Here is a 13,483-nt window from a genome sequence, read left to right as displayed (position 1 = left end):
GTGGAATTTCTTTCGCCCCTGCAGCAAAGCCTGTGGTTTTGTAGCTGTCTGACTTCCTCAGCATCCAGCTGGCCTCCCTGCCCAGCCTCCCGGCACTCTTGCCAGGGTTGAAGAGTCACCTCTGTAGCATCCATTGCGGCCAGGCTTTCCTCCCCTACACTCCTGGCATTCATGTGGCACAGCTATAAATTATGCCCAGCGTGTTCATTTTCAGTTTAAATGTGTTCTCATCCCAGAGGAGCAACTAATGGCGTCAAGTTACTGATGTGAAAAAAGCCTGCCGCTACAATGACTATGGATTAATGAAATCGCAGGCGTCGAGACTGGGGTGGCAATAAATCGTCAGCTGCTGGTGACACAGCTTTTAAATTATGTTCTCTGTCCCCTTTCCCTTCTCCAAGATTATTTTGCTGTAAAGTTGTTTGGTAAATGTTTACCTTGCTTAAATGTTTGCTTTCTATTAGAAGTGGATAGAAGCATGGCCCCTTCCTTTTTAACACTGAAGGCTGCAGAGAGGGGATTTAAAAAGCCTATCCTGCTTTCTCCAGGAGGCGTGAAGGCAAATCTCTTAATCCAGGATCATCACTGATGAATTTCATTCAGAAAATTGGCAAACACAGGGTTCTATCAGTGAACTCTGCTCGTGGGGCATAGAAGGTACTCTCCCCCCTCTTTCCTTGTGGCCTTTTGTTGTTTTTCTACTGAATCTCAGAAAAGAAAGCAAAGCAATTCCCACTGATGTTTCTCAACAGTAGCTAGTCTATTTTTCATTTGATGAAGGACCCTGAGGACTCCAGTGATAGACACAGGAAATCTGAGAATCCTTGATCCTAAGCAAATTGTTCCTAAGTTTTTCTAGGAAAAACATAAAAATGGGCTATCATTTTCCTCATATTTGCGAAATGTTCCAAACCACCTAAAAGGTTTGAAAGACTAACCTTGGTTGTTTCACAGTTGCAGCTTTCTCCGCTTCACACATCTGGGTCTTCACAATGCGATTTTGGATTATCCGCCCTGTGAGGAAGAGGCTTCCTTCTCATTCCTCGTTAGCAGATGTAATTGCACAGACGCCTGAAAAACACTTGAATGACTTACTGTTTCTGGAACTCTGCAGTCACGTGATGCAGGCTGTGCCACAGGGACCACAGCCTCTCTTCCCCAGTTGATTTGCCCAGCTACAGTGAGCCCGAGGAGCACTCTAGACATGGATCTAGGAGAAATGTTCTCAAACTGCTGGCCTGCAGAACTCGGGGTGTGACGTTGCATCACTCTGCTCTGCTGCAGTCTGACACAGGAAGGCAAACGGATACAAGATAAGGGCATGACTTACTCAGTTGTTGCATTCTTGTCCTCAAGACACAGAAACCACTCTGCATTTGTTGAACTGAGTAGAACTGGCATCTCAGAAGAACAGAGTAACACTGATGAGAAGGTCTTCCAGGATGATTTGCTCCAAGCCTGTTTGCTGACCTACAAAAAAGGGGCTTTCAAAATACCTACCTTGTCATGCTGTGCGGTTATCAGACACTACTCACTTTAGAAGTGCACTCCATATAGCTGGTTGCCCAAGCAGGAGCAAGCTTAAGAATGCGCTCAGGAATCTGTAGGCACACAGAGTATCACGCATGCGTCGACAAGCAAAGTAGTCACCAGGGGTTCAGCAAGTACACTCCAGTTTCCAGTCGTCAGCTTTCTCTGCTGCCAAGTCAGGCTGGTGCCTTCACACACTGTCAGCCAGCCGCGTGTCATTCTGATGGTGCTGGTTGCTCTGTGGCAGTCCGAGGACTTGCAGCTCCCTCTATGAAAGCTGGGGAGGGCTTCTGAACAAGATGAGACATGTGAGTTGTGGCCCTGGATTCTGCTACCACCTGCTGCCCCATCTCCTCATTTGTAAAAGGAGGTGTGGACGATGGGCTTGAAACACCTTGTGGGTTGTAGGGGCCCAAGGGCTTCTGTGATGGCCAGAGCCTCATCTAAGTGTGAGAGAAGACTGCTCACAGCATCACTCAACCATAAAATAATTTATTGATCATTTTTTGAGGTGGAAAAAGGAAAGGTTCCTATATTTGCCTGAGGCAGAAGCACTGACCAAAGAAGTGGAAAATAATAAAGAGGAAAGAAACCAAGGTCAGTGTGACTGGAGCTAGGGTGCGAGGGCCTTGCTTACTGCAGGAGATGCTGGGAGGACCACGGGAAGCACTTCACACACTGCACCGCTGATCGCAAGGAGAAGGTACACCATAAACACGAAGTTATAAAACATACACAGGAAAGATTTACACAAAGAGCTATAAAACATTCACAAACACTTTTGGCATTAAGATTTCCTATTATTTTTCAAACAACATCTGAAATGAATTGTTTCTACGATTTAGAGTAAAATGCTCTTGTGCTGAAGATGTAGAGGTAAACAATGGACATAAACATTTTTCACAAAAAGTAGAGACAGTGATGTCAAAATTCTGGTAATCTTGCCAATAGTAAGTTTCCACTTAGAGGTAAATGTGAAAACAGTGACTTATATCCAATTCTGACATACACTCAAAGTTATAATTTACACTGTCACACTTTTTATTAAGATTCTCTAAAATGTAGATATCTTCAATGTTAAGATCACCAATGAGTGAGCAAAGAAAACAATTACTAAATGGCAATTCAACAGCTTTTTAGTATTTATTGTAATCGTGCTTCTCTACAACTAGTGATTCTTACAGTTTGCAAACTACACAGCTGCGTTATTTACCTACATAAACACAGAAGAGCATTTCTAGAGGGGAAGGTCACACCACAAACAAGGTACAGAGCGTGACCTCGATAAGGCATCCGATAAATGCATGTAGGCAGTATTTCCCTTAGGACGCTCTTATGTTGGCATCGCATTCTTCCAAGAGCAGAATCAAATCTTCAATCAGGCTGTGTTCTCTGCCATGGGTCACTCGCATGATATCAAATGCCTAAACAGAAAGAATGAAACACACATTAGATCTCAAACAGGTGATTCTTGGCCTACTCCTCATCTTGTGCCCATGATGCTGGGGGGGCCTGACAAACCCTATGAGTCTATAGAATACAACAGGATGGCAGTTTATTAGGCTCATGGCATTAGAATTTTCTGAGCCAAAATATGCAGCAACAAGAGTGACCCAGCGCTGGATGCAGCCTGTAGCCAGCTACCTCACGCCTCGAGTCATATGGGTGACCAACAATGATCTTTAGAGGTTATTAGTGCGTACGTCTGGTGGATAGAGTTTCAAGAAGAGCTATGAAAATAAATCATATGAAGAATGAATTATCATGTTGCTACAATTCTCATCTAAAGACACTAAGATCATTATGTACATATATTCTTGGTTTCATTTTGTATCAGCTCTCAGCTGATATAGATACTGGCATGGTGACAATCTTCCTCCTTCCTTTTCCCCCATGAAGTCCATTGCTAAATGCTGTTGAATGCTCCCTCCAAAGTATTTCTGAAACCATGACATGCTTTGTGCTTATCTCGATAATAGAACAGTAGAAGTGAAGCTACTGTTAACTGAGGCTAGGCCACAAAGACCATGCAGCCTCTGCTTGTTCAGCGGTATGCTTAGTCCTGAGCCATGAGCTACCTGCCAGGGACAGGCCACTGGTAGGGCTCTGCCTGACAGTCCTAGCTGAGCTCATCTGTTAAGCCATCTTAGTCAAGTTCCCACACATGTGCATAAAGAAGCCTCAGTGGACTCCAGGGCCCAGCCAGAAGCCAGCCAGATAAAACACTAGGAGTGAGTCTTTCCAAATGAGGCACAAGACGGTGCAGAGAAGAGAAAAGGCATTCTTAGTGTACTCTGAGCATCCAAATTCCCAATGCCTCCCCCAACCTAGAATCTGTGATCCCTGTACCCAGAATCAATGTAATTAATTCAGTTTGGGGGATAATCTGCTATGGAGCAAAAAAAAAAAAAAAGCCAGAACTCTTTCCAAAGTATTTTTGTAATGAGTAAGTTAGAAATAAAAATATCATCTTGTATTGCTCAAATGCAGGAGGGTGGGGGAGGGACGGGGGAGCTGGGATGGGGAAAAGAAAGAGGATTAGAGTTACTTTTTTCAACGTGCCTGTACCCTGCAGCCCCATAGAGACATGACTCTGGTGGCCATGAAGCCATTAGCCAAGGCCCTGGCATGTAGCATCCAGGCTCTCAGCCCTGGGTGCATCAGAGTGTCAAATGGACACCTTCCGAAGAGATGCTAGAGCCAGAGCTCACAAATGATCAATAGACACCTGCTCTCTGGGAATGAAGTCTGGGGTCCAGCAGACACTCAGAAGCCCACAGGGTATAGAACAGTATAGAACAACATGGGGCACTGCCAAGAAGTAGCAGCAACTATTCACTGCTCAACGTCCATTTACAGCGAGTATAATTGCCAATTGTGGGTTGTACAATTAATCTCATCATGTCCGTAGAACATTATTTACTAAATCGCTCTTAGAAATTCAAATCACTTCCAATTGTTTGCTGTGATGTGGGGCAGATCTCCCAGCATTTGAGGTTTAGCTTTTGTTTGTTTTTGCCTCTTTTGATGATTTGTTCAGGATAGACTCCTCAGGGTGGAATTCTTGGCTATGAACATCTTTAAGGTCGCAGAGATTTGAGAGCTGAAAACACATAGGTGGTCACAGGAGAACTGCGGCCTGGAGAGACACACTTTGTCTCAGCTTGGATAAAAATGCTTTCAATCTGCATTCCTGCCTTGCTTTATTTATTTGGAAGGCAGAGTTACTTACAAACACAGAAGGGGGCGGGGTGGGAGGGAGGGGGGGAGAAGAGAAACAGAGGTCTTCCATGCACTGATTTACTCCTCAGATAGCTGCAATGTCTGGACTAGGCCAAAATTGGGAGCCAGGGTCTTCCTCTGGGTTTCCCACATGGGTACAGGGCTGTTTGCTGCTGCTCTCTCCCAGGCTATTAGCAGGGAGCTGGATTGGAAGCAGAGCAACTGAGACTCAAACCAGCACTCATTTGGGATTCTGGCACTAAAGGTGGAGACTTAACCCTCTATGATACAACACTGGCCTTCCCTTCCCACCACCCTCTCCTTTAAAAAACAGTCTCCTTTAGGCTGGTAGAAAGGAGACAGGCCAGGGAGGAAGTCTAGACATAGCTGCTGAGATAGCCAAGCAGGAGCGAGAAAGGAGAGGAAGCTCACATCCTGATTTGAGCAGCAGGCAGCCGAGCTCTGTGAGATTCTTCTGGGCAGAAGATGAAAACAAGTGCCTGATGCCAATCAGAGAACAGGTGCCTCATGCCCTTCTCTCTCATCTCAGAGCCACCCTGGAACTGTTCTGGCCATGTCAAGTTCTGAGGCAGAGACCTGCCGTGGAGAACAGGGATTTCTTGGATCACAGTGATTCATTAGGAGTCCTTTTGTTTGAAAGCTGTCTTAGATGTTCTCTTCCCTTCCACTCTACACAGGGTTATGTGTATGTGTGTGTGTGTGCTGTGGCAAGGGAGGATGAATGCACCAGAAACATTGTCTGAGAAAATCTGGGCAGACAGAGGCATAACCCTCTACCCTGAGGGAAACAAAAATTAAAATGACCAGGCCTACTCTGTGAGGACTTCCTCCCTCCCTGCACTCCCAGGCACCTGCTGCTGGAGGGGGGCTGGCCTAGGTTCTCAGGAGAGCTCTCCAATCTCTTTGGTTTTGGTCTCCTCGAGAATCATGTGACCCGGAAGCTAAATGACAAAGCCAGCTTCTTATCTCTGATGGAGACAGGTTCACTTGCTTGCTTGAGGCTCCAGTCTTCCTTCCCCATTGCCTTTCTTCCAGCTCCAGTTCTAAGTTTCCCTTTCTCTCCCTTGGCAGGGATAAGAGGTAGGTCTTCTCTGCTCCAGGACCAAGTTCATTGCTATTATTACAGTGAGTCTTCCTGCTCACCTGATGAACATTCCTGCCCACCTCAGGGAAGGGCAGGTACCCACATATGGGTAGTATGCATCCAGCCACCTCTCTCTCTCAAAGACTCAAACCAGTCTCCATTCCATGATTGTACTATATCACTTCCAGTTGCAAACACCTTGCAGTAACCAAGGTGAGGAAGCAGAGTTTCTGCTGGACATTGCTTCCAGGGTACCCTGAGAGGCCTCAGGGCCCTTCCCATTCACCATGCAGCCAGCCAGTCTCATGTCTTACTAGGCGGTGGGTGTGGCACTGGAAGCAAAGACAGGGCATGAGCTGACCCCTGTGTGTGTATGGGTAAGATGCAAGACATTAACATTCGAACATCTTGTATCAAGAAGCAGAGAGGAAATAGGTAGAGATGAGAGCAGAGGGGTAGAAGAGTAAATTTTAGAAATCTATGTTGTTTGCCTTAAAACTGAATATGGATATGATCAATGAGATTATAATTTTGAGTAATGGATTGACTGTGTGTGTGAGAGAGAGAGAGACAGACAGACAGACAAGCTGGACAGACATAGATCTGTTGCTCTGAATGCCACCTGGGCCTACAGGGAAGCCAAACAGTTCCCAGGAATCTGGGAAGATCCCTGTTGTCTCCAGACCTAACCCTTCAACCCAGGAGGAATACAAGCAGGACTTCCCCTTACCTGACTGTCCCCTCATTATTAAGTTAGCATAAATCTTGGCTAGACAAGAACAACTGTTTCCAGTAGCTGTGTCTCTCTCCCTGCAACCCCTCCTAGAAGTCACACATGTGCATGTGAGAGAGGACAATTTTGGTTTAATTTCCTGCAGCAGCACATAAAATAGATTAAGGAAATGTAAAATTGGAGCCAGCTCGCATGGGGAAAAGCTTATCTCTTTCCATTAAATTTCATTTTTTTAATGGTAGCATTTAAAAAGAGCCTGCACATCATGTTTCACAGAGGACTCCTTGAAGCCTCCCAGGGAGAGCTACACCCACACACAGAATCCAAATGTCACATGAGAAAGGACAGCACAGATTGTCTGCCACATGACAGGCACATGGTTCACCCAGGAATAAAGATGGGGTCTCCAGGAATGATTTACATCGCATCTCATCTTTTTTTAAATAATTGCAGAATTGTGGTCATATATTAAATAAAATGAATTATGTCTAACAATGATTTAAAATTGGGAACAATAAGCTTTCATATTAATTTTTAATACAAATATATTAAGCTTATCAAGGATCTCATATACTTTCTACTGCGAGCCTGAGGAATCCAATAAATGAGTTCCCCAAGCATGATTAAATACGGATATAAAACCAGAGGAAAAACTGTATGCATGATAAGAACCTCCAGAATCAGATCGCAACAAGAGAAAGTGCAAGTGCATTTCCTTACGCCCAACTCAGAATGAAAGGCAGGTCTAGAGTATTCAAAATGGGAAATGGACGCAGCTACAGCCCAGACACAGGATGCGGCTTTGGAGCCCACAAAAACCTCTTGAGAAAGGGTAGCAGAGTCTGGGAGGCTCTGATAACCTCTCTGAGCTTGGCAGCACCTCTGCTGACCCCACTCCACTCAACACCTGGCATGATTCTCCAAGTGCCGATCCCGTGGCAGAGATCTGTCCTTCAGCAAGAGAGGATTTTCTTTGAAAGAACATCTACCTATTCATTCACTCAATATATTCTGAGCAGCTGCAGTGATTAAGACCTGGCCTTTGCCCTGGAGAGAGCTCTGGCACAGTCTGGGAGGCAACATTTGACTACCAGATCTTTACAGCAGAAGAATGTATATTAAACAGAGATGCAAAGTGCTGGGGTGCCCCAAGAAGGGACCAGAGATGCCCAAGAAAACCTTAGGAGGAGTTACCAATGAGCTGAGAGCTTAGTGTTGTGACTTCCAGTGCTAGCAACTATTTTATAAAGAGTTGCTGTTGTGTCACTGTGTTTTACCTAATAATTATGATGAATATTTATTGAACACCCGAGAGACCCTGAAGGAATTATGTTTCCTCCATGGGTCTCAATTCCCTCAGCTGAATAATCAGAAGACTGGACAATCCAAGTCCCATGTATAGCACAATGCACCATGACAGAGTCAGGAGCTATACATTTGGTTTTCCTTCCAAATAGTTATTGATTTCTAATTTAATTTCATTGTGCTCAAAGAATTCACTTCAACATTCATTGAGATTTATGTTTCAGAATATGTTCTACCATGATATATGTTATGCAGATACTTGAGAAAATATATATTCTGCTATTCTCAGGTGGAATGCTTTATGTATCTCAATCATATCCTATTGATTAATGGTGCTATCAAATTCTTCTATATCCTAGCTATTTTTTCTCAAGTTGTTCTATCAATAATGGACAGAAGCTTTTTGATGTCCCCCAGTGGTTGCCTGCACAGCATTTCTCCTACTCCCAGCTCAAGCAATGCCTGGGATTATTAGGGCACTGGGTTCTGATCTTGCTGGAATCTGCTGGTTACTAGGTTTCAGGGCCACCTGGACCTATTTTATTTGGAACCCACAAAATGCCAAGTTGGTTCTGTTTTCCTGTGGGAACAGTGCAATGTGCTGAGCCAGAATTGAGTTCATTCACGGCTTAGCACATGCACAGCTCACAGTCGTCCCTCTGGTCCTGCGGCCTTTGCCACAGTGCACAAAATGATGCATGATGTGGCACTGGGGTTATGCATCTGCTGACTGTTAGGTCTGGGGGCCACTCAGACTTATTTTGATTGGAAGCTGTAAGATACCAGTTTTGGTATTGTTTTCCCTGTGGGACCAGTGCAATATGCTGAGCTGGAAGTGAGTTTGCTCCCAGCTTAGCACTTGCTCAGTTCACTGTTATCCTTCTGGTGCTGCAGCCTTTGTTATAGTGCACAAAATGGCACCCAATGTGGCACTGATGGGGGTCTAGGTTGTGAAAGCTGCTCTATTCCTGACCCACTGCTTGGGTCTGCCACTGTGTCTCTGATCATGGTCAGATCAAACAAATCAGCAGGGCAAGATAGTGGCAAAGGGTGAGAACAGGTTTAAACTGATGGAGAATAATTAGCCAGGGTAAATGTGGGAGGACAGATTCCAGGAAACAGGAGAGGACGGGCCAAGGGCAGAGCAGCACCTGGAAACCCATGGACACAGGGAAGCAGTGGACACAATGGAGTGGTGTTGCAGGACCAGATATCCCAGCAGCAGTCAGCTGCTGGCGATCAGTGATCAGAGCGCTATCGGCACTGGGATGGGAAGGGGAGTTGATCAAAGATCAGGAGGTGAACCCAGGCAAAGACAAATATGTCTTAATAGATTTAGATAATTAATTTGCTATTTTAGATAGACTACTTGTATAATTTCTGATATAAATACATTAGGGTTTAAGTCTAAAATTTTATAGTTTATTTGATCTTTTCTGGCTATTGTGTCTATTTTTCCTGCATTTGTGGGTTACTTGGAGATTTCTTAGAATTTTATTATGCAGATTTTTGTTTTAGTATACACCTTTATGTGGCTTTTTCAGGTGGTTGCTCTAGGTCTTACATTATGTATTTAATACATACCTTACCTCCCTTTACTAGTCTTACTATGTTACCAGTCCTAGCCAACTATAAGAACTTCATTTTTCTTTACAACCCTTTATCCTCCACCAAGCAGAAAAGAATTGTTCTAACTATTCCCACCCCATACTTAGAGCTGCTTCTGTGTTACATGCTTACTTCAACCATCAAACAAAGTAGGTAACTCAAGAAGCCCAGTGCACCTTACTTACCCAGCCTTCTGCTCACTGTGTTCTTCATGCCCTGGGGCTCCTTGGATTATTTTCTGTTTCCAGAATTTCCTTCAGTCATTCTTTAACCACTGGTTTTTGGGTGACAAATTTTCTTGTCTTTCATTCAAGAATATCTTGATTTCCCTTTTATTCTTTTTTCACATTTTACATTCTATTATTATTATTATTTTTAGCAATTTATGATACAGTTCCATAGGACACTCTTGCTACACACATGATTTTGGGTTAACAGATCTTTGCAGCCAGTACCTGAATAAGAATTTTACTTGCATCTAGCCTTCTTGATTTCTGATGACAGAATCCCATTATAGTTAAAATAATTTTTCTCCTGCAAGTAAGGTATCAGTTTTCTTTTGTCTTTAGTTTTACTTGACTGTAACAGTGTTAGTGTGGACTTCCTGGATTTATTTGACTTTATCTTTGGAGGTTCACTTAGTTTCTTGAATGTGCAAGATTTGATCTTCTTTAGAAGGTCAAATTTTGGAAGTTTTATCTTTTTAAAAATTTATTAATATAAATCACATACAGATTTAAAAAATACATACAGATCACATAATTTATCACTTTAGCCACTCTTTGAATGTTCAGTTGTATTAAGTTCCTTCACACTGTTCTACAACCATGTCTACTATATCCAGAATTTTTGCCTTATCCTATACTAAAACTGGGAGCATGCTAATAACTTCCCATCCTGCACTCTCTCTCTAGATGCTGGTGAGCAATGACTTACTGTCTACGTATTTGGCCATTCTAAGCATCTTAAATATATGAAATTATAAAACGTCTTTCTGTAGTTTTTTTCACTTAACATAAAGCTTTCAAAGTTCATCTACACACGGCAAAGGCCAGAATTTCATTCCTTTTTAAGGCTGGGATCTACTTCACTGTAAGAATATACTCCATTTAGCATGTTTCTTTTTTATGCTGTTGAGAGTTTCCTCCAATGCGTAAAAAGTTTTAAATTTTGATAAAGCCTAATTGTCTATTTTTTCCTTGTGTCGATTCTACTTTTGGTGTTATAAAAAAAATCTGCTAACATCAATGTCCTAAAGTTCCCCACCCAATGTTTTAGCTATCTATACAGCTTTGCTGTTATGTCAGGTCCTCGATACATTTTGAGTTATTTTCTGTGTGCGGTGTTAGATAAAGGTCCATCTTACATTCGTTCTCATGTGGATATCAGTTTCACTGCTACCATTTGTTGATACAGTCATTTCCCAATGATAGTCTTGACATCCTTGTTGAAAATCATCTGAAGACATGAAGGCTTATTAATGGGCTCTTTATAGCTTTGGATTAATGCGCTCTTTGCAGTGTTGATCTGCTTCTTCATATTTATGGTGCCTTGAGCATCCTTGTAGATTTTGAAAATTGAGATCTATAAACATTTCCATTTTTTTTCTTCCTCCAGATCTTGGACAGGGAGTTAGAAAGGATGTAACTTGAAGCACTTTAAAGTCCCAAATGAGGTTTATAATGGATTTTTCTATGTTTAAGAAAATAAATTCATTGGAGTTTTTGACAGGGATAGCACTGAGTCTGCAGTTGACTTTTTGCAGTACTGACATTTTACGCTTTCCAATCCATAAACATGATAGGTCATTCTAATTATTTTTATCTTAATTTCTTTCAGCAATGTTTTATATTTTTTAGCTGTTAATTTCTTTGGTTAATTCCTAATGATTTTCGTTTGCATGGTAGTATTGTAAATAGGATACATTTCTTAATTTCATTCCTGGACTTTTCATTGTTGCTGTATGACTCATGTGTGTTGGTTTTGTATCCTGCTACTTTGTTGAATTCATTTAAAGTTTTTAACACTGTCCAAAGTGGAGGAACTTTCCATTTTCTACATATAAAACCATGTCATCCACGACTTGTCATAATTATGTTTCTTCCTTTCCAATTTTAATGCCTTCATCATTATTTCTTCCAGCGTTTTTTTCTACCCAACCCTCTTTCACTTCTTCAGGAAGTTGAGACCTTTTCTCACTGACCCACAAGTCCTGTCTGTTCAGTTTTCTTTGGTTTCAGTCTTTTTCCCCTCTGTTTTTCAGATTGGGTAGTTTCTATCACGTGGCTCACCGAGATCACCAGTTCATCCTTCTGCTCCCTCCATGTAGCTGTTGAACTTCACTCTGCTTATTTCAGTATTGTGCTTATGAGTCTTTCAATTTCTACTTGAGTTTAAGTTTTTAATGTTTAGTACTTCTGTACTAAGACTTTTTATTTTTTTCCATTTGTTTTAATGGTGTTTATCATTTTTCTTTGAAGCATTTTTATAGTGGCCACTTTTAAACCTTTGTCAGATAATTCTAATTTTTTTTAAGGTTGGGATTTGCTGTTCTTTGATTGTGTTCTTTTAAGATTGAGGGATTATTATCTCTTGATATGAATGATTTCCAACTGAAACATGGATAGTTCGAGTATTCTGTTATGAAATTAGGACTTCTCATTTAAATCTTTTTCTTCAGTTGACTTTTTCTAGTCTCTCCAGTGGAATAGGAGGATGATGTATTTAATGCCAGGTGGAAATGCAAGTCCAGGTTTCCGAGTGGCTCTTAGGGCTGATCTGACATAACCTTCCTAGTAGGGGAATTTCTGCTTACTTTCTCTTAATATGGCGTCATTACTTTGCTTGCATTTTACCCATCATTTTCTGCCTAGTTTCATTGTGTTTCAATTGAAAAATACTTATGAAACTCATGATTTCTATGCAGAGCTCAGTAGCAGGCATTCACAGATACTAGGGGGACTTCCAAGACACTCTGGAAAGGTACCAGTGGGAGTTGGCATGTCTGTAAGGTGCCTTGCCTACCTTCTCTCCCTCCCTCCTAGTCCATTAACATATGGTGTTACACATCTGGAGTGGTCACTTAGTAGAAAGGCTACAAAAAATTTCCTTGCCTAGAGAACACACAAAATTTTCTTGATGTACATTTTTCTCCGGTTAACTCATCATTTCTTACCAGATTCCTAAGTAAGAGACCAGAGAGGTGAAGAAACACTGTAGCAGATTAAGAATTGTGAACAAAAGTATTGCACACTCAAAATCAGCTGCTATAAAAGGATGCACGCCCGGGTTTCGGTCGCATAGAGCCTGAGTGTCACTTTGAGCTCTCTGGATGCATCGAAGTAGCTGATAAGTGCAGCAGTGAAAGGAGAAATGTCTGAGATTTGTGGCCTGCACTCCATGATCAGATTTAGATGCTCAAAACGGAAAAAAAAAATGCTTCAAAGAGAAATAAGGATTCAACAAATAAAATACAGCATGAAAAGTTAAGATCTAGATTAAAAAATGGTTATTCAGGGGAAAGAAGATGGTTTTTATATCCTGATTTCTGCTAACAAAGCATTACTAACACAGCAGCCACACCAGATCCAGGGTTGGGGAGCTCACAGAGAAGAAACAGGCTCATTGACAAGACAGCCCAGATGGGGACAGTTTATCCTTGAGATCCAGGAAATCAAATTAGAGGGAAACAAAAAATAAATGCAGAGAAATCAAAGTAGACTAGAGACATAGAGACACACACACTGGGAAAGGCCTAGGTCTGTCCTGTGGCAGCAATGCTGAAGAATTTCAGCCGAGAGGCAGTGGAAAGGGAGGCCTAAACCCAATCAGAGCTGGCTAACGTGGATTCCTTTCCTGTGGGAGCCTGGGGCCTAATTGAATCTGCAACCAATTTGTTTCTGGTGCTGCTCTGGTTTCTGTTCCAAACTCAGGCTTTGAAAACCTTACTCGGCCTATTTCATTTCACTATTTCCAGGGTT

General features: G+C 42.2%; 1 protein-coding gene across 2 annotated transcripts in view; it reads right to left on the bottom strand.

Annotated features, from left to right (window-relative positions):
• Positions 1–2,655: 2,655 nt before the first annotated feature.
• The window catches only part of SMYD3 (SET and MYND domain containing 3), a 585,373-nt gene continuing 574,545 nt past the window's right edge, over positions 2,656–13,483 (bottom strand). For both annotated transcript variants that reach the window (XM_040968185.1, XM_040968186.1), the window contains one exon: positions 2,656–2,954. In XM_040968185.1, the coding sequence (XP_040824119.1) occupies positions 2,853–2,954 (102 nt within the window). In that variant the 3' untranslated portion in view covers positions 2,656–2,852. The remainder of the gene's footprint in view (positions 2,955–13,483) is intronic.

This window comes from Ochotona curzoniae, unplaced genomic scaffold, assembly GCF_017591425.1.
Source record: "Ochotona curzoniae isolate NIBS_2020 unplaced genomic scaffold, NIBS_Ocur_1.0 scaffold_4683, whole genome shotgun sequence".
NCBI lineage: Eukaryota > Metazoa > Chordata > Mammalia > Lagomorpha > Ochotonidae > Ochotona > Ochotona curzoniae.
Note: the sequence above shows the minus strand (reverse complement) of the source record. Positions and strands in the feature narration are given on the sequence as shown.